This window comes from Pristiophorus japonicus, unplaced genomic scaffold (assembly GCF_044704955.1).
Source record: "Pristiophorus japonicus isolate sPriJap1 unplaced genomic scaffold, sPriJap1.hap1 HAP1_SCAFFOLD_725, whole genome shotgun sequence".
NCBI lineage: Eukaryota > Metazoa > Chordata > Chondrichthyes > Pristiophoridae > Pristiophorus > Pristiophorus japonicus.
In genome coordinates, this window is record NW_027254640.1 from 77,789 (window position 1) to 102,973 (window position 25,185).

The following is a 25,185-nucleotide window of genomic DNA, read 5'->3' on the forward strand; positions in this document are numbered from 1 at the left end:
TTATGATTGTGAGCTTTATCTTATACCTTTCTCTTCCTTCTTCATTTTCAATCTTTTGATTATGTTTAGCAGAGGAGGAGGTAGAGGGGCCTCTGATTAAATACTAACAAATGTGCCCTGTGTCAGGCTACTGTAACAACAGGACAATACAACTTATGTAAAAAGAGTTCAATTGCTGATCTAGTGGCATATTAAAATTTGGGCATTCAGTGTAATTATTTGTATGCCCTTTGGATTATATAAATACAATAACTGTGATATCATAACTTTTGTACTAAAACTTTAATTTTTTTTTAAAGATTGAAGCTTTTTTGGTGGATAACCTAGCCGACTTCAACCTTAAAGGTGTAGAAAGTAACGAGGTCATCTGGGAATTCAAACCTGCGAGTGGGGATGATGGTAATTCTAATGAAGGAAAGGTACGTTTTTCTAACTTGTGGGTGAATTTCAATGATCTTTTCTTCAAACAGTGATAGTAATTGAATAACTTTTCAACCACATTCCTTTGCTAGGTTCCACTTGTATTTGGGCTGGATCAACGAAGTTCTGTGCCCGTGGGGCAGCTGTGGGTTGAACTGCTTCGATTTTATGCTCTGGAATTTCCACTAGCTGATTATGTTATTTGTATACGAATCAAAGAACCACTTTCTCGGGAAGCTAAAGACTGGCCCAAAAGGAGAATTGCTGTGGAAGGTATACAAAAGCCTAGTATTTTAGTAATCCATTGTGAATCGAAATGATGTTTCTTCCCTTACCTGTTCCTCCCCCCACCCACCCCCATTTTGATAGGAGGATTGTAAATTTGTTGTACAGTTGAACATCTCTATCAATATTTTGTGAACGTCAAGTTGTCCCTAATTACTTCGTATTGACATCTATAAGTTGATGTAAGTACAAAAGTGAGTAAATTAGATAAGATTTTTTTTCTTCCTTTATTCTTGGAATGTGGGTGGTGTTGGCAAAGACCATCCCAGTTGCACTGAAAAAATGATGGTCTGCTTTTTTAAATTTTTGCAATCCTTATGCTGATGTTGTTAGCTAGAGACTTCCAGGAATTTGGTCCAGCAGTAATGAAGGAAATGTGTCGTAATAAGCTAGGTGAGTTACTACAGTGCATCCTATAGATATATACTGGAGCTACAGCATGCCAGTGGTAGTGAGTAACTTCTCTTTCCACTCCAGCATCTTTGGCCCCCTCCTCCTCTTCATCTATATGCTACCCCTTGGCCACATTGTCCTTGGACATGGGGATAGCTTCCACAATTAGGCTGATGGAGTTCTACATTTTCACTACCTCTTTGGGGTGCTCTGCTGTCTTTGTGCTGTCAGACTGTTTGTCCAACATCCAGCCTTGGATGAGCCACATTTTTATCCAGCGAAACATTGGAAAGACCGAAGCCATTGACCAGAATTTTCTCCATGTAGGCAGGATAGGGGTAAGGGGCCTCCGAGGCGGGTGGGAAACCCAGGAGGCTGGGTTTCACGCAGGCCCTGCCGACTTTAACAGCAGGGTCTGATTTGGATGTTAGGCCTCGGTTTCCTGCTGGCAGCTCTCCAGATTGAGGGGCGGGTAGGCCTGCAGATGCGGAGAGGAAGCGAGAGGTCGTTCCGGGGGAGGAATCACGGGGGGAGTTGGGGGTCGGCGATCGGCTTGCTCGTTCGGGGACCAGCAGGGGCGGGGATCGCTGAGCAGGGTGGCGGATGTGGATCGGGCATTGGAGTCGACCAGGGATGGAAGGTGGGGGGCTGGAGGAGTGGCTGGGGATCGGCAGGTTGGGGGGGAGAGGGGGGATAGAGTATCGGGGCCGTCCACTGAAGGATTGTGGCCAGCATCAGCAAAATCAGTGGGTGTGGGGGGGGGGGGGGGGGGGGTGGCGTCATCATGGTGGGGATCGGAGGACAGGCGGAATTGATTGGAGGCCTCATGAGGGGGTCTCTGATCACGGGCTGTGGGTCCCTGGGTCCAGGGGTTAGATGTGCAGCCGCTTACCTCCTGGATACAACAGTCCCCTGCTTCGGTTCAACTGCCGGGTTTCACAAATTGTGTGAAACCGGAATTGGGCGGGTTGGAGGCGGGATCATGATCTGCCTATTGTCTTTGGCCCCCACTGCAAAAAACTTGCCTGTGCTCCATTTCGTTCCACTGTCTCAGGCTAAACCAGACTATTTGTAACTTTGGTATCCTGTTCAGCCTCAAGTTGAGCTTCTAATCCCATATCCTCCCCCATCATAAGAACATAAGAAATAGGAGCAGGAGTAGGCCATTTGACTCCTCGAGCCTGCTCTGCCATTTAATAAGATCATGGCTGATCATGGACACAGCTCCACTTCCCTGCCCACTCCCCAAAACCCTTTATTCCCTTATCGTTCAAAATTCTGTCTATCTTCACCTTAAATATATTCAATGATTCAGCCTCCACAGCTCTCTGGGGGCAGAGAATTCCACAGATTTACAACCCTCTGAGAAAAGAGATTCCTCCTTATCTCAGTTTTAAATCGGTGGTCCCTTATTCTGAGACTATGTCCCCTAGTTTTAGTTTCTCCTATGAGTGGAAATATCCTCTCTGCATCCACCATGCGAGCCCCCTCATTATCTTATATGTTTCGATAAGATCACCTCTCATTCTTCTGAACTCCAATGTGTATAGACCCAACCTATCTTCATAAGTCAACCCCCTCATCTCCAAAATCAACCTAGTGAACCTTCTCTGAACTGCTTCCAATGCATGTATATCCTTCCTTAAATAAAGACTGCCTACTTCCACCTCTAACATTACCCACTCATGGCCCTGTCTCAGCCCATCTGCTTCAGAAACACTCATTCATGCTTTTAGTCACCTCCAATCTCAACCATTTTAAAGCTCTCTTAGTCAGTCTACCATCTACCACCCTCCATAAACTTCGGTTCATTCATTACTCTGCTGCCTATATGCTGTCCTGTTCCAAGTCCTACTCGCCCATCACTGCTGTACTTGCTGGCCTACATTGGCTCCCCCAATTTTAAAATTCTCATCCTTGTGTTTAAATATCCCTCAACTCTCCCTTTCTTGAATTCTAACCTCATACATTTCCTCCATCTATTGCCTTACCATTGGTGGCCATACCTTCAGCCACCTAGATCCCACTATCTTGAATTTCTCCCTAAATTTCTACACTTCTCTGCCTCCCTCACTTCTTTTTAAGATCTTCCTTGATATCTACATCTTTGATCAAGCTTTTTGTCACCTCTCCTAATAACTCCTTTGGCTTGGTACCTGTTTTCTTCCTATAAATGCAAATTATGATGGTGTGAAGGTCCATGTGGCAGCTGTATATTGACTCCAGTGGCAAGAAGCCTGATCAAACAGGTTGGATAGTGTCAAGCTTCTTGTATATTGTGGTGGCTATATTCATCCATATTAGTGGTGAGTACTTCCATTGCACTGCTAACTTTGTAACATGCCTCTGCTCTGCTTTTCTAGCCACATTGTTTGTATGGCTGGTCCACTTACGCTTCCGATCAGTGTTGACCTTCAGATTTGATGTTGGGGAACTCCATGATGGTGGTTCCATTGAAGGTTGGGGGGAGATGGCTGGGCTTTCTCTTATTCAACATGGTCATTGCCTGGCACTTAAGTGGCATAAGTATTACCGGGCTCTTGTCAACCCAAGTATTGTTCAGCTTCAGCTGTAGACTGGCATGGGCTGCTTCATTATCAGAAGAGTTATGAATGGAGCTGAACGCGGTAAAATCATCAACAAACACTCCTGACATTGTGATTGAGGAAAGATCATTGATGATGTAACTGAAGCTGATTAGGTCAAGAATATTGCCCAGTAGCAATATTCTTAGCTGCAATGATTGACCGCCAAAGACCATGACCATCTTTCTTTGTGCTAGAGGGTTTTCCCCTTGACCCTCATTGACCTCAGTTTTGCTAGGGCACCTTCTTGCCAGAATCGGTCAAATGCTGCCTTGATGTTGAGAGCAGTGACTCTCATTTCCCTTCTGGCATTCAGGTCTGGCATCTATGTATGGATCAAGGCTGTGACGAGGTCTGGAGCCGAGTGCCTCTGATGGAATCAAAACTGAGCATCGGTTAGCTGGTAATGAGTGAGTAATGATTATAATGGGAACTGTGTGAGAAGGCTGATGGGATCATGCAATTGACATTTCTGACTGAAGCCATTAGCAAACACTTCGGCCCTGCCTCTTGTGATCGTATTGAGTTCTGCCATTGTTGATGATGGGAATGTTCATGGAGCTATCCCTTTCTGTTGATTATGATAGTGCTACGGTGATCCATTGATGTGGGACTGCTTAGCTTTATCTATAGCCTGCTACTTTTAGTATTTAACATATAAGTAGCCATGTGTTGTAGCTTCATTAGTTAGGCGCCCCATTCTAAGGTGTGCCTCATGTTAATCCTGGCATATCCTTCTACGTTCCTCATTGAACATAGAATCATAGCAATTTATGGCACAAAAGGAGGCCATTGGGTCCATTGTGTATATACTGGCTGAAAAAGAGCTATCCAGCCTACTTTCACTTTCCAGATCTTGGTCCATAGCCTTGTAGGTTACAGGGTGGTGTCCTGACAATGGCGATGGAGATTGAGGGATGTGCTGGGCCTTGAGATTACCCAGATTGTGGTGGCATACAGTGATCCATTGTGACTTATGGATGCCCAGTTTTTGGCTGCTAGACCTGTCCTTGGTCTGTTCCACTTAGCATGGTGGTAATGAGTTGTGTAGATTGGGAGAACTAACAGCATTGTTGAGCAGGCACTGAGATAGATCAATACTGCGATGGGGGGAATACAGAAACATGGCTAAAAGGGATATGCTTAACATAATTAAAAATATTTTTTAATATACTGCTAGCAAAAATAATAATTACTCCTGATTGGGTGTAAGATCAATATAATTGTCCAGGTCACAGCACATTGACACAAACCTTTTTTTTAAAAAAAAGGACCACCTAATATGTTGTTGCCGATATAAAAGTCACATTCGTCATCCTTGATTGACTTACTTGTATAAATAATTGTCTTCTAGACGTTTCATCAATATCTTATCTATGCTTTAATTAGCTTAGATAATTTGAGATTAGGTTCAAAGGTTTTATAAATTACTTAAATGTGTGACAAGGAAAGAAAACTTTTATGCTTGTATAGATGTTGTTTTGTATTTACAGCAACATGCTTAAAGGACAACCTTGGAACAGAATAAAACTTGTGGAAGCTAATAGTGAGCATAGATTACTAACCAATCTCTTGCAAAGAACCATAACTCATAGGTTCAGATATTCTGAGGCAATGAAAATTATAGAGCTTAACTGAAAATTATAGAGCTTAACTTTTTTCTTTGACAGAACTATATTAATTTCATTGCCTGTTCAAAGCCGCCTACTATATTTGTTGTGTGTGCATATATACATTGCACTTATGCTAATAAGTATTTTATATGAAGTTTGCTTCTTCTCTGGTTATTTCAGGTGCCATCAAAATGTAATGCTTGTTCTTGTAGAAGTGTCTTGCTTTGTTCTAAATTACTAAAACGTCCCTGGAATTGACCTGTAAACCAACTATAATATTCAATGGATAATATGTTATTTTGCTGAACAGTGTAGTTACTGACCATCTTTAATCATGTCTTTTTTCCCTCCAGATCCATACTCTGTAAAGAGAAATGTTGCACGAACCCTTAATAGCCAAATGGTATATGACTACATCATTCATTGTTTAAGAGCAACATACAAGTATTTTGCATTGCCCAAGTACAAGTCAGCAAAGTTCAACAAAAAAGACAATGAAAAAGTTGATTCTAAAAGAGCATCTGATACTGCAGTAAATCTCGCTTTGAAGACACAGCCACGTAGTACGACATCTGCTTTCTCAGCAGGGATTCCTGATGGAGAATGCCCACAATTGCATGATAATGCTATATGTAAAGATAGTGAAAATCTAACCTCTGAAGATTCTTATAGGAACCTACAAACCGTACAAGAGTGTGGGAGTGAGAGCTTCACAGAGGAAGAACTGATATCTGATCTACAGAAAATTGTAATTACTGGAGATGAGTCTTCAGAAAATCAACCAGATGGTGAAGATAAACACAGTGATGAACTTTTGGAAAGTGGAAATGATGAGGAACTTCTTGATACGTCTGGAGAGCAGAAAGACAATTCAACAATTACTGGCAGGATATTAAGGGAAGGCAAATTTGAACAATCTACAGAAGCGGATAATGAGACGTCAAGTGATGATGAAATGAGCTCCTGTGTGAAGCATTCGAATTGTTACAGAGATCACTTTTATTCTGAAAGTCTTTCAGATTCTGAGAGTTTTCTGAACCCTCAGAATATGGAAAGTGATGATTTTGGTGTAGAAGACTCCAATCAACTAGAAGTGAAAGATAAGGAAGCCACATTGAACGATGAAGTTAGAGAAAGTTCTGACAGTGCGGACGAATTGCATAATTTCCCTAAAAAGTCAATGCAGCACCCTAAAGGGACACTAAGCAGGAATGAAGAGGAGGAGGAGGAGGATGAGGAGGAAGATGATGATGATGATGAGTTGGATCTGAATATCACTCCACGAGTTCACTTGGATAGTCTTACAGCCGAAGAGGAAATTGAGAATATATATTCTGAATCTAGTGAGGAAGGTGATCAGTCTGAAGAAGATGGAGTAATTGATGATTTGCTGAACTGGAAGGAACATACACCAGTAAAGTGTCGAAATGATGATGTGACTTCTCAACTGGTCAGACATGCTACTGAAAGTGAAGTAACTACGAAGCAGAAACAAGAAGTTCAACATGGAATAAATAAGGAAATTGTTCTTGGGGAAATTGAACCAACCTTGCATGGATATGAATCACAGAGCAACGATGACAAGATGGTTTATATGTTCAGTAAAGCTGTTTTTACAAAGGGCAAGGTAATACCACCTTCAAGAACTGTTTCTTTCCTGAAACTGATGCTACATTTTGATCGGTTGCATGAATACAATCGAGTCTGTTGATCAGAATGGCTAGAGCATGGAAAAAATACTCAACATAAACTTTCACTATTTCGTTGAGCTTATTGCATTCAGCAACTGCGAATTAAATGGCATTAATGGTGTGCAATATTTATTTTAAGAAAAAAATTACTATCGCCATTTCTTCTGAATAGGCTTCCATAATTGTATGCAGCTTGTGCAAGCGAGAAGGCCATTTAAAGCATGATTGTCCAGAGGACTTCAAAAAGGTTGACCTTGATCCATTACCACAAATGACACCAAGGTTTCTGAATGTCCTGGATCAAGTTTGTATCCAGTGTTGCTGTAAGTATAGTCTTTTGAGTTTTTTAAACTATATTTTTAATAATTTAAAAAGAAAAATTAGATTCCTCTTTTTTAAAATAAAATTAAAAATTGTTTTCCTCTGGTTTAAACCTGAGCACCACCATTCATAATGTATTGGCTTATTGCTGAATCATTATGCCGTTAATTATGTGGATTGAGAAACTATGGTATTTTATCTCCATATTCTAATTCACAATTTAATTTTGTTTGGCAAGAAGATATAAAGTAGAGTTTTTCTCTCATCATCCTTGTCCCAAAAAAACAGTTCACTGCAATATATGCTCTTTCCCTAGTTGAAAAGGTGGCATTCCCACCCTCAAAGCCCCAGAATTGATAGAACCAAAAGTAACTATTTGCGAATCTTCACAGAATCCTGCATTCTACCACCCAGAGATAGAACCATATCATATTGGTACTCTAAGTCAGTGTAGTCTCAGTTTTAAGGTTATACAGAACAGAACAGAATAGCAATACTAGTATGTTAATCATTCTTCATTGCTGTTCCCACCCAATCCTACCCCTTTTCATTTTTAGGTATTAAAAAGACTGAAGAGCAATTACAGCAACTCATTTTTAATTCCCTATTTTGTAATGCATTTTCTTATCGCTGTTAGATTTTCTGTGATGTAGCAGAAATGCACAATCCTAAAAAATGTGTATTTTCTTCCCTCTTCATTTGTCACCTCCACAGATGTCTTTATATGATATTGGAACGTTAGATGAAGGGAATCTGTGGTTCAAATCTGAGCACCACTCTTCTCAGGATATCTGTGATGCTATCTCATTTTACCATTGATCATTTGGATTGAAATTATGGATTTTTATGTCCATCCTCTAATTGGCCATCTTCATTTTGTTTGCCAGGAAGATACAATTTTCAAAAGTGCAGATGTTTGAACAGAATATTAAAGTTAACACCCTCGTGTCCCCTTTTTCTTATAGCACTGTTATTGCCTCTGCAGCGCTGAAAATCACCTGAACTGTTTTTTTTTTCCTGGCATGTCTAGAGGCAGCAGCACTAACGGTGTCAAATACAAACTATGGCCTGTTTTTTTGCGAAAATAGTAATGGTGAGGGTAACAGCGTTCACAGATGCCATGCTCCTCCACAGGGTGTGCTGTAACAGTCCTCGCCGATAGATTCAGCACTGAAATCAACACAGTGCCGTGAACTTGGGGTACTTTTCCACTAGTTCCCCATTAAAGACCCCAGAAAAGATTAGGACTGGTGCTTTCCGGAGTCAGTGAATTTTAAACGGCATGATAAGTCATAATTACTACCAAGCAACCCTGAAAATGTAATTTTACAAAGAGGAGTCTCATTCTTTCAGAAGTTAGTAAGTGTGGGAGATTTAAAAAAATATATATTTTTTAACTTTTTCTGTCTGTCTCTTGTATCTCTCTTAACCCCATCTTTGTTTCCCAATCTTTATTTTGCTTACTGTACATGATTTAAATGTCTCTGAGGATTCTTCAATCTGATTGGTTGAAGAGCCTTGCTGTGTTACTTGGCCTGCTAACAGATGCCCTTTTGAGGGTGCCGTGCTGGATCAGATGCCGGATTAAAGCAAGTCTCCGCTCTAAAGCCCACAAAAACTTTGTGGGCAGCTGTCAGCGAGGTGAACAGAAAATGTCACTGGTTGCAAAATCCGGGCCGATGTTACTGGCATTGCTGGCCTTCATTTTTCATTGCAACTTTCAGTAAACAGCAGGTGGTGGCATTTTTTGCATTAGCCGATCAATTTTATCTTAATTAATTCACGGGATGTGGGTGTCGCTGGCAAGGCCAGCATTTATTGCCCATCCCTAATTGCCCTTGAGAAGATGGTGGTGAGCCACCTTCTTTAACCGCTGCAGTCCATATGGTGAAGATACTCCCATAATGCTGTGAGGGAGGGAGTTCCAGGATTTTGACCCAGTGATGATGAAGAAAGGTGATATATTTCCAAGTCAGGATGGTGTATGACTTGGAGGGGAACTTGCAGGTGATGATGTTCCCCTGTGCCTGCGTCCCTTCTCCTTCTTGGTGGTAGAGGTCGTGGGTTTGAGAGGTGCTGTCGAAGAAGCCTTGCCAAGTTGCTGTAGTTCACCTCCCTTTATTACCAGATCTGCCAGGACCAAGTGGTATTGGGCTCTCGCTCTCCTCCAACAACTGTATGAGGTTTTGACCCCTCATAATAAGAGTCTCAATAAATAAAAAGGGATGCAAATCCCTTTATTATTTTCAACGTCTCAATTAGATCTCCCCTCAATCTTCTAAATTCAAGGGAAAACAAGCCCTTTTTTTGCAGCCTGTCCTCATAATTTTACCTTTTGAGTCCTGACATATTTCTAGTGCGTGCATCTGCACTGTACCCCCCTCCAAGGCCAGTATATCCTTCCTGACGTGCGGTGCCCAAAACTGAATGCAGTACTCTAGATAGTGTCTGGCTCAGTACAACTCAAGAATAGAATGGTTACAGCATGGAAGAAGACCATTCAACCGTTGAGCCCATGCCGGCATTCTACAAGAGCACCTCAGCTAGTCCAACTCCCACGCCCTTTCCCCATCGCCCTGCTATTTTTTTTCTTTCAGGTACTTATCTAACTCCCTTTTGAAAGTATTGATTGAGTCTGCCTCCACCACCCTACATTTTAGGCAGTGCATTCCAGATCCCAACCACTCGTTGTGTAAAAAACTTTTTCTTATGTCGCGTGGTTCTTTTGCCAATCACCTTAAATCTGTGTCCTCTGGTTCTTGACCCTTCCACCAATCGGAACAGTTTCTCTCGAACAACTCTCCCCAGACCCCTCACGATTTTAAACATCTCTTATCAAATCTCCTCTCAACCTTCTCTGCTCTAAGGAGAACAACTCCAGTTTCTCCAGTCTATCCACGTAACTGAAGTCCCTCTTCCCTGGAATCATTCTTGTAAATCTTTTCTGCACCCTCTCCAAGCCCTTCACCCCTTCCTAAAGTGCGATGCCCAGATTGGACACACTACTCCAGTTGAGGCCGAACCAGTGTTTTATACAGGTTCATCGTAATTTCCATGCTTTTGTAGTCTATAGCTCTATTCATGAAGCCCAGGATCCTTTAAGCTTTTTTAACTGCTTTCTCAACCTGCCTTGCCACTCAAACCTGCCTTGCCACCTTCAACGATTTGTGCACATATACCCCTTGGGCCTCTCTGGTCATGTACACCCTTTAAGATTGTACGCTTTAGTTTATATTTCCTCTCCTCATTTTGCTATGTTAGCATGATGAACTCTGGGGGCTCCCTCCAATGTAAAGAACTGAGAACTTAGTCTGAGCCTACAACTATTACATAGTATGGGATCACAGGGAAGATCATGGCTTTTGGAAGAATGAGGATTTTTGTCAGTTGGGAATATGTGGCGGTTAAACTCCAGTTTAAAAAAAAAAGAGGGGCCCTAAGCAAAGGTAGAACTATATTGGGTTTATAAAGAAAAATATGCGGTCTAGTATATCTTTAACTGGTAATCTTGGAAGTTCAAAGATTCCTGTCCGAACATCAAATCAATTTTGGAAATGAAAGGAATTAAGCTTAAATAAAGGAGACTACAAAAGTATGAAGACAGAGTTGGCTAAAGTGCACTGGGAAAATAGATTAAAGTGTGGGGCAGTTGATGAGCAGTGGCAGACATTTAAGGAGATATTTCATAACTCTCAACAAAAATATATATCAATGAGAAGGAAAGACTAAGAGAAGGGACAACCATCCGTGGCTAAATAAGTAAATAAGGGCTAGTATCAAATTGAAAACAAGGGCACACAATGTGGCCAAGACTAGTGGGAGACCAGAGGATTGGGAAACTAAAAAGCCAGCAGAGAATGACTAAAAAAATAATAGAGGGAAGATAGATTATGAAAGTAAACTAGCACGAAATATAAAAACAGATAGTAAGACTTTCTACAGGTACATAAAAAGAAAAAGAGTAGCTAAAGTAAATGTTGGTCCCGAGAGGATGAGACTGGGGAATTAATAATGGGGAACAGGAAAATAGCAGAGACTTTAAACAAATATTTTGTATCGGTCTTCACAGTAGAACACACTAAAAACATCCCAATAGTGATAATCAAGGGGTTTTAGGGAGGGAGGAATGTAATACAATCACTATTGCTAAAGAATTAGTACTTGGTAAAATAATGGGACTAAAGGCAGACAAGTCTCCTGCACCTGATGGCTTGCATCCTAGGGTCCTGAAAGAAGTGGCTGCAGAGATAATGGATGCATTGGTTGTAATCTACCAAAATTCTCTGGATTCTAGGGAGGTCCCAGCAGATTGGAAAACCGCAAATATAACGCCCCTATTTAAAAAAGGAGGCAGACTGAAAGCGGGAAACTTATAGCCCAACATCTGTCGTTGGGAACATGCTAGAGTCCATTATTAAGGAAGCAGTAGCAGGGCATTTGGAAAAGTATAATTTAGTCAAGCAGAGTCAACATGGTTTTATGAAGGGGAAATCATGTTTGACAAATTTGCTGGAGTTCTTTGAGGATGTAACGAGCAGGGTGCATAAAGTGGGATCAGTAGATGTGGTGTATTTGGATTTCCCGAAGGCATTTGATAAGGTGCCTCATAAAAGGTTACTGCACAAGATAAAAGTTCACGGGATTGGGGGTAATATATTAGCATGGACAGAGGATTGGCTAACTAACAGAAAATAGAGAGCCGGGATAAACCGGTCATTTTCCGGTTGGCAAATAGTGACTAGTGGGGTGTCGCAGGGATCGGTGCTGGGTCCTCAACTGTTTACAATCTATATTAATGACTTAGATGAAGGGACCGAGTGTAATGTAGCCAAGTTGGCTGATGATCCAAAGGTGGGTGGGAAAGCAAATTGTGAGCAGAACACAAAATCTGCAAAGGGTTATAATAGGCTAAGTAAGTAGGCAAAAATTTGGCAGATGGAGTACAATGTGGGAAAATGTGAGGTTATCCAATTTGGCAAAAAAAAATAGAAAAGCAAATTATAATTTAAATGAAGAAAAATTGCAAAGTGCTGCAGTGCAGAGGAACCTGGGGGTCCTTGTGCATGAAACACAAAAAGTTAGTATGCAGATACAGTAAGTAATCAGTGAAGGCAAATGGAATGTTGGCCTTTATTGCAAGGGGGATAGAGTATAAAAGCAGAGATGTCCTGCTACAACTGTACATGGTATTGGTGATGCCACACCAAGAGTACTGCATACAGTTTTGGTCTCTGTATTTAAGGAAGGATATACTTGCATTGGAGGCTGTTCAGAGAAGGTTCACTAGGTTGATTCCGGAGATGAGGGGGTTGACTTATGAAGATAGGTTGGGTCTATACTCATTGGAGTTCAGAAGAATGAGAGGTGATCTTATTGAAACATATAAGATAATGAGGGGGCTCAACAAGGTGGATGCAGAGAGGATTTTTCCACTCATAGGTGAAACTAAAACTAGGGGGCATAGTCTCAGAATAAGGGGCCGCCCATTTAAAACTAAGATGAGGAGAAATTTCTTCTCTAATAGGATTGTAAATCTGTGGAATTCTCTGCCCCAGAGAGCTGTGGAGGCTGGGGCATTGAATATATTTAAGGTGGAGATAGACAGATTTTTGAGCGATAAGGGAATAAAGGGTTATGGGAAGCGGGCAGGGAATTGGAGTTGAGTCCATGATCAGATCAGCCATGATCTTATTAAATGGCAGAGCAGGCTCGAGGGGGTCAAATGGCCTACTCCTGCTCCTATTTCTTATGTTCTTAAACATCTTCCCTTTCCAACCCAGGTGACTTTTCCCCAGATCCTCTGGAAATTCAGGCACGTGAACATATTTTGATGAAACTGGAGGCATTTATCAGGAACGAACTTGATGGTATGAATAACATTTGCATATTTTATATTAATTTACTAAATGTGTGCATAATAATTAGAGACCATTTAATCAGATTGAACAATCCAATTAATCTTTCTACATACTGTACTGGAAATAGTTATCAAGTCTTTATGATGACAGACATGCTGGAAGTAATTCGTGCTTAATGTATCGTAAACCTAAAATTATTTTATGAAATGTAGTAACGTTTTTGTAGACCTAAAGACTGATTTTTCCTGCCCCTTCTGCCTGGATGTTAAGTAGAAGTAGCACATCCAAAGTCCAGTCCCACAAAGCACGGGGATTTAAATGGCCTGCAGCAGTCCCAGAACAAGCCCATACACTGCCTTTCTGACCTCGCACATTGGGGCCTGATTGAAATGCAAACATCTGATTGGGGGTTGGGGGATAGGTTGCTGCACAAAATAAATACAGTGGCCTATCTGCAGATCCTTGTCCTGCCCTTGGACCCTCCGTTCAACAGGGTTTTGGGGACAGGCTGCAGCACAAGCTTTTCTTGGAAATGCTTGGTGTACTCAGCACACGTAGCATCCGAAAAAAGAGATGGAAGGTCGGAACCTTGCCCACAAGCTTTGTTAGCACATCTCTGTCTGACCTGTGCCTTTTGCAATCTGAGTCTCTGCTCCTTTTCCTGGCCCTTGCACCCACAGAATATGCAGTTTCCAGACACAAGGGCCAGAAAAATTGGCCATATATACTTTTTTTTAAAGTAAAAATCATTCTTTTGAATGAGACTTTGAAATTTGCAAGATATGTGTTCAGTGTTTACTTTGAATAGAGAAGTTCCGTTACATTTTGATATTGTTTGTTATTGTATATAAGCAGAACTCTACAATTTGTAAAAGTAGTACTTGATGTGCTTGATTACCAACAAAATCCTTAACCAAGTGTTTTACAATGTGCTGTTTTGGAGAAATGAAGGCTGTAATGCATTTCTTTCACCATTGGAGAAAATTTATTAATTCCTACACTTGGAGAAATATATAAACACCCAAAGAGGATTTGCTTTTTTTTTATTCGTAAAATATAAACATGTGGTGGTACTTGGTTCAAAAGACTTTCTTTTCCAATTAAAGAAACATTATTTTGAAGAATTCAGTGCAGTTTATTATTTTACAGCTAAAGCAAAACTCTGCTTGTTTGGGTCCTCCAAGAATGGGTTTGGTTTTAGGCAAAGTGATCTTGATATCTGTATGACATTTGAAGATCGGGAATCAGCAGAGGTATGTTTAATAACTCTGACTTTTAATGTTTTCTTTGATTAAAAAGTATTTGGAGAAATTTCAAAGGTTACTTTATTGCAATGTAATATGTACTGAACATTGAATGTCTTAGTAAAAAGTTATATCTAATTACCCTGAATGTTTAACTCTACCCTTCAAGTTTGAACTTTGTCAGTCCCCTTCATAATCTTGAAAACTCCAATTACATCTTCTTGAATGTTCCTCTTTTCCAAAGAGAACAAGCCCAACTTTTTAAATCTTTCCTCAAAATTGATTCCTGATACCTGAAATAATCATATTCAGCTATATACCCTCTGAAGGGAAACGATATTCTTCTTAAAGTTAGGTGACCAGAACTATACACACTGTTCTTGATGGTTTAAGAACATAAGAAATAGGAACAGGAGTAGGCCATATGGCCCCTTGAGCCTGCTCCGCCATTCAATAAGATCATGGCTGATCTGATCATGGACTCAGATCCACTTCCCTGCCAGCTCCCCATAACCCCTTATTCCCTTATCGTTTAAGAAACTGTCTATCTCTGTATTAAATTTATTCAATGTCCCAGCTTCCACAGCTCTCTGAGGCAGCGATTTGCACAGATTTACAAACCTCTGAGAGAAGAAATTTCTCCTCATCTCTGTTTTAAATGGGCGGCCCCTTATTCTAAGATCATGCCCTCTAGTTCTAGTCTCCCCCATCAGTGGAAACATCCTCTCTGCATCCACCTTGTCAAGCCCCTTCATAATCTTATACGTTTCGATAAGATCACTTCTCATTCTTCTGAATTCCAATGAGTAGAGGCCCAAACTACTCAACCTTTCCTTATAAGTCAACCCCCTCAACCTAGTGAACCTTCTCTGAACTGCCTCCAAAGCAAGTGTATCCTTTCGTAAATATGGAAACCAAAACTGCACGCAGTATTCCAGCTGTGGCCTCACCAATACCTTAGCTGTAGCAAGACTTCCCTGCTTTTATACTCCATCCCCTTTGCAATAAAGGCCAAGATTCCATTGGCCTTTCTGATCACTTGCTGTACCTGCATACTATCCTTTTGTGTTTCATGCACAAGTACCCCCAGGTCCCGCTGTACTGCAGCACTCTGCAATCTTTCTCGATTTAAATAATAACTTGCTCTTTGATTTTTTTTCTGCCAAAGTGCATGACCTCACACTTTCCAACATTATACTCCATCTGCCAAATTTTTGCCCACTCACTTAGCCTGTCTATGTCCTTTTGCAGATTTTATGTGTCCTCCTCACACAATGTATTGTACAGTAATGTAACTTTTAGTTGTGTTTTATCTCTCTGCTATTGCAATCTGGTGTTTTTTTTGTCCCTTTTACTGTAGCCAAGCATTATCCAAAATGTCCCCTCGATCTTTTTTTAATGCACACTCTATGACTGTCCCTTCAACATGTGCCCTCTTTTGCTCCAATACTCATTATTTTGCACTTGTCTATATTTACCTGCATCTGCTAGCCCAATTGCCCAAATCTGCCTACATTTTCTCATTATTTGCTTTACCTCCTATTTTGGTTTAATCTATATATTCGGTGATTTTAAGAAGTTTCTTTTTTTTAAATATTATTTATTGAACATAATATTTTACCCCCGTATGTGACTGTTTTAGCTGTTCATCCCTAATGCAGAATCTTTTTGAAAATCTGTATCAATCCCTGTCCACCATATCAGTAATATTTATGAAAAACAGTAGATAAGGATGAACGGGGAAAAAATGTAACACATTTTTCTTTACATATCTTTCAGGGATTAAACTGCATCAAGATTATTGAGGATTTGGCAAGAGTGTTCAGAAAGCATTTAGGTATTGCACAGCTCAGTTACTATCAATTGCTATCTGTTTTCAAAAAGAAAGCTCTACTCATCAAGATGAGAGAGGTCAGCTGAAAAATGAAGCACTATTCATTTCAGGACCAAGAACTTCAGCTCAGATATAGCACAGTCAGATGCAGAGCAAAACTACTTCCACTTTGACCCCCAAAAATGCATCAACCCCAACCTCAAAGTTATTTTTGAGTGGACCATTATAGTGACACTGGGATAACCTCCCTAGGAGGTCACGTGTAATATATTAATACACAAATGGTCGACCCAAACTAATATGTGCAAAATAAAAACGAATTCATAATCTTGTTTGTTTCATTAATAATACAATTAATATCCTACGAGCCCATTGGTCACGGAAGGCCTCAAGCATACCAGTGGATGCCATGCAACCCCCACTCTTTCTGGGCCACTCGGGCATGCACAAAGTCACAAAAGAGAGGAAACCCCAGTCTCAGAAGAGCATCCCCAACTACATTTCCCCACATCTTTTGGCCTAGTCATCATCATAGGTGGTCCCTCGAAACGAGGATGACTTGCTTCCACACCAAAAAAGGATAAGTTCACAGGTGTTCCAATGAAGGACCTAAAATTCCAGGTCCTGAACTATATCCTGAAGGGTGGAAGATGCCTGTGCGTGGATTTTTTTTTAACGTGTGGTGGCCGTTGCATACCAGCCACAACACGGGCTTGACAGAGCTAGGTCCAGTGGCAAGGATTACCCAAGACGACTGGAGACCTGCTCTGCTGCACGGACCTAGTGTGCACACATATCGCAGTATGGGCTGGCTCCTGCTGCCCCTGGGCTCCTGCTGCCCCTGGCCCCAATCTCACACCTCTCCCGAGCCCCGATCATGTCACTCTACAATCTCTCTCCGCTCCTTCGCCCCGACCTCGCCACTCCTGTATCTGCCCACGCTCCAATCACTGACCTGGACCTTGCTGACATCATTCTTCGCTGCCGTTGCAGCTTGTGCTGCTCCCTGAAGTGGTATGCCTCCATGCTGCTCCCAGGCTGCTGCTCACTGCTCCTTTTATGGTCCCGACCTGCCGCTAGTGTTCTCATGCAGGTCAGGGCCTCCACGTTGCTCCAGGGCTTCCGTTCGCCGCACCTTTTATGGTCCCGACCTGCCGCTGGTGTTCTCCGGCAAAAAGCCAGTGTCTAACCCATTGTGCCACCCAGACAATCCTGTCTTCTTTTAAACATAGTTGAGATAGAACTAAATAAGATTTTGGTTAGAACTTTTCCCTATTTAGGACCTGGATTAGACTTTCTTTTCTGGCTGCTAAAGCTCCGAATAAAAACTACCTGTAATTAAACTTCATCCCATCATCTTCAATGAATGTCAATTCATGGCAACAATTTATGTATAATTTGTCAAAAAATGGCTTAATCTTGTCAGAGAAACAAAATGGTGGATTGTGTCTCCTAAACTTCACAGCCTGCCTTGAATGAACCCCGTTGAGTTCCTGTTCTCATCTGTAGCCATCTACCAGCCCTCTTATTTCTTCCTCCCCCAGTCTCTGCTCTTGCCTTTCTGCCTCAAAATAAGTGTGACTTGGCTTAACTTTAACTTACCTGCAATTTTAAGTATCCGGTTGCCATCCATATCATCTCCTTGGAGAATTGCCACCTCTGCCATCAGTTGGACTTGAACGCGTTGCTCCACTGGCTCCCGAAATACAACTGCTCCTTTGGTGGCTTCTCTCACTCTGGCCTGTGCTGCTCCCCTTGCCTCTGTACATGAATCAAATCCCTGTTTCCTCTTCTGCCTTGCAGCCCTTTCCTGTATCTTTGCACACCTAGGGATACTAACCCATCTGTGCTTTGTACTGCACCAGCTACCAACTCCAATCTCAGACTCTGCTCTCACCTGTTGGTGAACATCTCACCTGCGGGGACCATTGCTTGAGCCTCTGATGCTCTTTCTTGCCTCTCAGCAAATTACAGGAAATCAGCACCTCTGTTGCCAGGCTCCATCTAAGCAGACCCATAGGTTTTCTTGTGCTGAATTTTGGTAACCCCTGGGCAGAACTCCAATTCCCCTCCAACCCCACACACAATTTTCCTCAGGGGTGATGTCCACCACCATGCTGTTCCACTGGGCTATGTTCTGCTCCTCCATTGGTTTCTGTGCTAGAACATGTTCCTGGTTTCCTGGGCTTCACTTTGATGGTCTCCTAGATCAAACTCTGCTCTTCCACTGGTGTGGATCAAGCTCCAAATAGATCAAATCGTGCTCTTGTACTCACTTCTGGATCCATCTCCACTCTTCTGCTGACTGGACATTGCTCTGCTCCTTTAGTTTTTTTGGCTCAAACGTTATACTCCTGCAATGGCTCCTTGATCTAACAGTGATCTTCAAGCAACTCCTGACCTTGTATTGGTTCCAAGCTGAACTTTAACTCTACTATTTTCCCTCAGACTTAACTTCTCCTGTGTTGTTTCTTGCCCTGAGGCTTCCCAATCAAGATAGGCCCACAAGGGATTGGACATGTTACTTCCTTGCATGCACTCTTACTCCCTAAGAATCTTGCTTGCCATGCCTAGCTCTATCACTGGTCCATTTACTTTAAGATCTTCCTCTGTATCTATTCATGTGCATGTTGGCTATTATTCAGGACCCCCAACCCCCTTTTGTAAGGGAGGGCTGCTTGACACTGCTCATCTGCTTTTTCCTTATCTTCATTTCCTGTAGCTATGCCTGCAATCACCACCACCACCCCCTCCTTTTCTCGCATCATATCCCTCTTGATTCCTCTCCCCATGTGACACAATTTCCCAGACTAACCACTTTCATGATGTTTGCCCAAACTCAAGTCCCACTTGAACAAGCCCAGGGCCGCCATCTGCTTTACTCTTGGTATTTTCCTGGACATCTGTTTCTGGCCATCCCAGAACATAGCAGCCAATTCAATGTATTTTATATAAATAACTTTTCAATAAGTGAGAATTTATTTTTTGATCAGCTGGATATCTTGATGCACATATACTCATCACCATTAAGAGTCTTTACAATCTACTGGAAAATCTATATCTACCTCTAGGATTTCTTTTTACCTAATACGGAGTGCACACAGTCGTCCCAAAGGGAAGTCCAGGGATCTTGGGTGCATGTTGGCAGAGCTCGGGCATAGGGACCTCCTAAGTGTATTCAGTGCTAGCACTGTAGTTTAGCCTGCCAAAGGCACACAGCTTGCCAGAGCAGGGCACAGGTAAGCTTCCCGTTGCTTGTCCAGCTAAGACCATCCTACCCAGTAGGGCTTTGACCCGCATGGTTATCTGGATCTTCTCAATCTTCCTCGCTGCCATGCTCCACCTCAACAAGCTTCCCACTAGAGTGGAACTAAACTACAGAACCAGTGGGAATCTGTTCAACCTTCTCCAGGCCAGATCCAAGACCCGTCCTAACCTCTGTCATCGAGCTACAGTACGCTGACGACGCATGCGCACATTCAGAGACTGAACTCCAAGTCATACTCAACATCTTTATTGAGGCGTACGAAAGCATGGGCATTACACTAAACAGTCGTAAGACAAAGGTCTTCCACCAACCTGTCCCCGCCACAAAGCACTGCCCCCAGTCATCAAGATCCACGGCACGGCCCTGGACAATGTGGACCATTTCCCATACCTCGGGAGCCTCTTATCAACAAGGGCAGACATTGACGACGCGATTCAACACCGTCTCCAGTGTGCAGTCTTTGGCCACCTGAGGAAACATAGAAAAATGTAAAATAGGTGCAGGAGTAGGCCATTCGGCCCTTCGAGCCTGCACCACCATTCATTATGATCATGGCTTATCATGCAACTTCAGTACCCCATTTCTGCTTTCGCTCCATACCCCTTGATTCCTTTAGCCATAAGGGCCACATCTAACTCCCTTTTGAATATATCTTACGAACTGGCCTCAACAACTTTCTGTGGTAGAGAATTCCACAGGTTCACAATTCTCTGAGTGAAGAAGTTGCTCCTCATCTCGGTCCTAAATGGCTTACCCCTTATCCTTAGACTGTGACCCCTGGTTTTGGACTTCCCCAACATCGGGAACATTCTTCCTGCATCTAACCTGTCCAATCCTGTCAGAATTTTATATATTTCTATGAGATCCCCTCTCATTCTTCTAAATTCCAGTGAATATAAGCCTAGTCGATCCAGTCTTTCTTCATATGTTAGTCCTGCCATCCCAGGAATCAGTCTGGTGAACCTTCGCTGCACTCCCTCAATAGCAAGAATGTCCTTCCTCAGATTAGGAGACCAAAACTGTACACAATACTCAAGGTGTGGTCTCACCAAGGCCCTGTACAATTGCAGTAAGACCTCCCTGCTCCTATACTCAAATCCCCTCGCTATGAAGGCCAGCATGCCATTTGCTTGCTTTACTGCCTGCTGTACCTGCATGCCTACCTTCAATGACTGATGTATCATGACACCCAGGTCTCGTTGCACCTCCACTTTTACTAATCTGTCACCATTCAGATAATCTGCCTTCCTGTTTTTGCCACCAAAGTGGATAAGCTCACACTTATCCACATTACATTGCATCTGCCATGCATTTGCCCATTCACCTAGCCTGTCCAAGTCCCCCTGCAGCCTCCTAGCATCCTCCTCGCAGCTCGCACTGCCACCCAACTTAGTGTCATCTGCAAACTTGGAGATATTACATTCAATTCCTTTGTCTAAATCATGAATGTATATTGTAAATAGCTGGGGTCCCAGCACTGAACCCTGCAGCACCCCACTAGTCACTGTTTGTCATTCTGAAAAAGATTAATGTGCAAAGTTAAAGCACATTGGGGATAGTGTGCTGACGTGGATTGAGAACTGGTTGGCAGACAGGAAGCAAAGAGTAGGAGTAAATGGGTACTTTTCAGAATGGCAGGCAGTGACTAGTGGGGCACCGCAAGGTTCTGTGCTGGGGCCCCAGCTGTTTGCACTGTACATTAATGATTTAGACGAGGGGATTAAATGTAGCATCTCCAAATTTGCGGATGACACTAAGTTGGGTGGCAGTGTGAGCTGCGAGAAGGATGCTATGAGGCTGCAGAGTGACTTGGATAGGTTAGGTGAGTGGGCAAATGCATGGCAGATGAAGTATAATGTGGATAAATGTGAGGTTATCCACTTTGGTGGTAAAAACAGAGAGACAGACTATTATCTGAATGGTGACAGATTAGGAAAAGGGGAGCTGCAACGAGACCTGGGTGTCATGGTACATCAGTCATTGAAGGTTGGCATGCAGGTACAGCAGGCGGTTAAGAAAGTAAATGGCATGTTGGCCTTCATAGCGAGGGGATTTGAGAACAGGGGCAAGGAGGTGTTACTACAGTTGTGCAGGGCCTTGGTGAGTCCATAGCTGGAGTATTCTGTACAGTTTTGGTCTCCTAACTTGAGGAAGGACATTCTTGCTATTGAGGGAGTGCAGCTAAGGTTCACCAGACTGATTCCTGGGATGGCAGGACTGACCTATCAAGAAAGACTGGATCAACTGGGCTTGTATTCACTGGAGTTTAGAAGAATGAGAGGGGATCTCATAGAAACGTTTAAAATTCTGATGGGTTTAGACAGGTTAGATGCAGGAAGAATGTTCCCAATGTTGGGGAAGTCCAGAACCAGGGGTCACAGTCTAAGGATAAGGGGTAAGCCATTTAGGACCGAGATGAGGAGAAACTTCTTCACCCAGAGAGTGGTGAACCTGTGGAATTCTCTACCACAGAAAGTTGTTGAGGCCAATTCACTAAATATATTCAAAAAGGAGTTAGATGTAGTCCTTACTACTAATGGGATCAAGGGATATGGCGAGAAAGCAGGAATGGGCTACTGAAGTTGCATGTTCAGCCATGAACTCATTGAATGGCGGTGCAGGCTCGAAGGGCCGAATGGCCTACTCCTGCACCTATTTTCTATGTTTCTATTTTTCTATGACCCGTTTATTCCCACTCTTTGCTTCCTGTCTGCCAACCAGATCTCTAGCCACGTCAATGCGTTACCCCCAATATCATGTGCCTTAATTTTGCATACTAATCTCTTGTGTGGGACCTTGTCAAAAGCCTTTTGAAAGTCCAAATACACCACGTCCACTGGTTCTCTCTTTTCCACTCTACTAATTACATCCTCAAAAAATTCAAGAAGATTTGTCGAGCATGATTTCCCTTTCATAAATCCATGCTGACTTGGACCGATTCTGTCACTGCTTTTCAAATGCGCTGCTATTACATCTTTAATAATTGATTCCAGCATTTCCCCCACCACTGATGTCAGGCTAACCAGTCTATAATTCCCTGTTTTCTCTCCTTTTTTAAAAAGTGGGGTTACCTGAACCAGAGTCCATGGAATGTTGGAAAATGACCACCAATGCATCTACTATTTCTAGGGCCACTTCCTTAAGTACTCTGGGATGCAGACTATCAGGCCCTGGGGATTTATCGGCCTTCAGTCCTTTCAATTTCCCTAACACCATTTCCTGACTAATAAGAATTTTCCTCAGTTCCCCCGTTCTTGCTAGACCCTCGGTCCCCTAGTATTTTCGGGAGGTTATTCGTGTCTTCCTTAGTGAAGACAGAACCAAAGTACTTGTTCAATTGGTCTGCTGTTTCCTTGTTCCCCATTATGAATTCCCCTGATTCTGACTGCAAGGGACCTACATTAGTCTTCACTAATATTTTTCTCTTCACATATCTATAGAAGCTTTTGCAGTCAGTTTTTATGGCCCCAAGTTTCCACATGATTTGCTCCTGATTTTTAGGAGCAACTGGTGTAGAACGGAGTATCTTAGAAATCGGAATTCTCGTCATTTAGTTTGTTCCAGTTCTAGTCAGTTAGAACAGTTTCACTTTGGAACAGAATTTTTTTTCAAAAGGGGGTGTGTCTGGCCACTTACGCCTGTTTTCAAAGTTTCGGCAGTGAAAACTTACTCCAAACTAACTTAGAATGGAGTAAGTGAAGATTTTTGTACACTCGAAAAAACCTTGTCTACACTTTAGAAAATCAGACGTAGGGAATGGGGGGGGGGGGTTTTAAAGGGAAGTTTACAAACATTAAACACTTCAGTTTTACAAATAAAGAGCCATCATCAATAATAAATGATAAATACATCAATAAATCAACCAATAAATCAATCAAAATAAATTAATAAGAAATAATTTTTTTTTTTAAATCAATAAATAAGACATTTTCTACTTACCGACTGCAGCACCGGGAGCCCTCCAACAGCGTGTTGGGATGTCTTCCCCCCCAGTGTGTCTCTGTCAGTGTCTCTATCTCTCTGTCTGTCTGTCTGTGTGTGTCTCTCATTCTCTGTCTGTCAGTGTCTGTGTTTCTGACAGCGAGGGGAGGGGTAGAGGGAGAAAGGGGGAGGGAGGGGGAGAAAGGAGATGGGGGGGGGGGGGAAGGAGAAGGGGGAGGGAGGCTGAACGGGCCGAGACTTCGGACAGGGCCCGTCCCCAGCACCAGATTTACAGGTAGGTGGCGTTGGGTCGGGGGGGTGGTGGGAGGGAGGTCGGGTCAGGGAGAGGGAGGTCCGGTCGAGGGAGTGGGAGGTCAGGTCGGGGGGAGGGAGGTCAGGTCGGGGGGAGGGAGGTCAGGTCGGATCTAGTCCGGGGGTGGGGGGGGGAAGGAGAAGGAGAAGGGGGAGGGAGAGCTCCCCCACAAAGTGCCACGAGGTTTTTTTTGGGCGCCACAAAGTGCGCCTAAAGAAAACCTCCAGATTCTCCACCTCCCTGCAGGTCCTCTGGCCCTCGGCGCAGCGCAGCAGGAGCTGTAGGGGGCGGTGCCAGGTCCCTGCGCTGAAAACAGTGCCGGGACCTCTGCACATGCGCGCTACAGTGGGCACGCATGTACAGTAGCTCCAGGCGCCCAAAAGTGGGTGGGAGGGGCCGAAGCACGCAGCCCCTAGCCCTGGCCGAATGGCGTCACTGGGGCTGCGTGAATAAGGCTCCTCCCACGGCCAGCTCCTGCTTCCTCCCGACCCGACTCAACTCCCGCCTCCAGACCGGACCCGACACCGACCTGACTCCCGACCCCGACTCCCGCTCCCCCGCCCGCCCCCGCCTCCGGACCGGACCCGACCGCGCTCCCCGCCTCCAGACCGGACTCGACTCCCCGCTCCCCCGCCCCCGGACTGGATCCGACATGACCTCCCTCCCCTTGACCTGACCTCCCTCTCCCTCCCCTCGACCCGAACCGAACCGACCTCCCTCCCACCACCCCCCCGACCCAACGCCACCTACCTGTAAATCTGGTGCTGGGGACGGGCCCTGCCCGAAGTCTCGGGCCCGGCCCGTTCAGCTTCTCCCCCGCCCCAATCACCTCCCCCCCCCCCCATCTCATCTCCTCCCTCCTCCCCCCCCATCTCCTTCCCCCCCCCATCTCATCTCCTCCCTCTTCCCCCCCCCCCATCTCCTTCCCCCCCCATCTCCTTCCCCCCCCATCTCCTTCCCCCCCCCATCTCCTTCCCCCCCCATCTCCTTCCCCCCCCCATCTCCTCTCCCCCCCCCATCTCCTCTCCCCCCCCCCCCCATCTCCTTCCCCCCCATCTCCTTCCCCCCCCCCATCTCCTTCCCCCCCCCATCTCCTCCCCCCCATCTCCTTCCCCCCCCATCTCCTTCTTCCCCCCCCCATCTCCTTCATCTCCTTCCCCCCCCCATCTCCTTCCCCCCCCCATCTCCTCCCCCCCATCTCCTTCCCCCCCCATCTCCTTCTTCCCCCCCCCATCTCCTTCTTCCCCCCCCCATCTCCTTCTTCCCCCCCCCCATCTCCTTCTTCCCCCCCCCCATCTCCTTCTTCCCCCCCCATCTCCTTCTTCCCCCCCCATCTCTCCTTCTTCCCCCCCCCCATCTCCCCTTCTTCCCCCCCCCCATCTCCCCTTCTTCCCCCCCCATCTCCCCTTCTTCCCCCCCCCATCTCCCCTTCTTCCCCC

The 25,185-nt window shown here is 43.9% G+C and overlaps 1 protein-coding gene across 1 annotated transcript in view; it reads left to right on the forward strand.

The window, feature by feature from the left end:
- Positions 1-25,185, forward strand: part of LOC139256444 (terminal uridylyltransferase 7-like) — a 122,130-nt gene that overhangs the window by 71,083 nt on the left and 25,862 nt on the right. Inside the window, exons 11-17 of the mRNA XM_070874223.1 lie at positions 300-419; positions 513-693; positions 5,650-6,923; positions 7,160-7,310; positions 13,089-13,175; positions 14,316-14,419; positions 16,190-16,325. Of these exons, the coding sequence (XP_070730324.1) occupies positions 300-419; positions 513-693; positions 5,650-6,923; positions 7,160-7,310; positions 13,089-13,175; positions 14,316-14,419; positions 16,190-16,325 (2,053 nt within the window). The remainder of the gene's footprint in view (positions 1-299; positions 420-512; positions 694-5,649; positions 6,924-7,159; positions 7,311-13,088; positions 13,176-14,315; positions 14,420-16,189; positions 16,326-25,185) is intronic.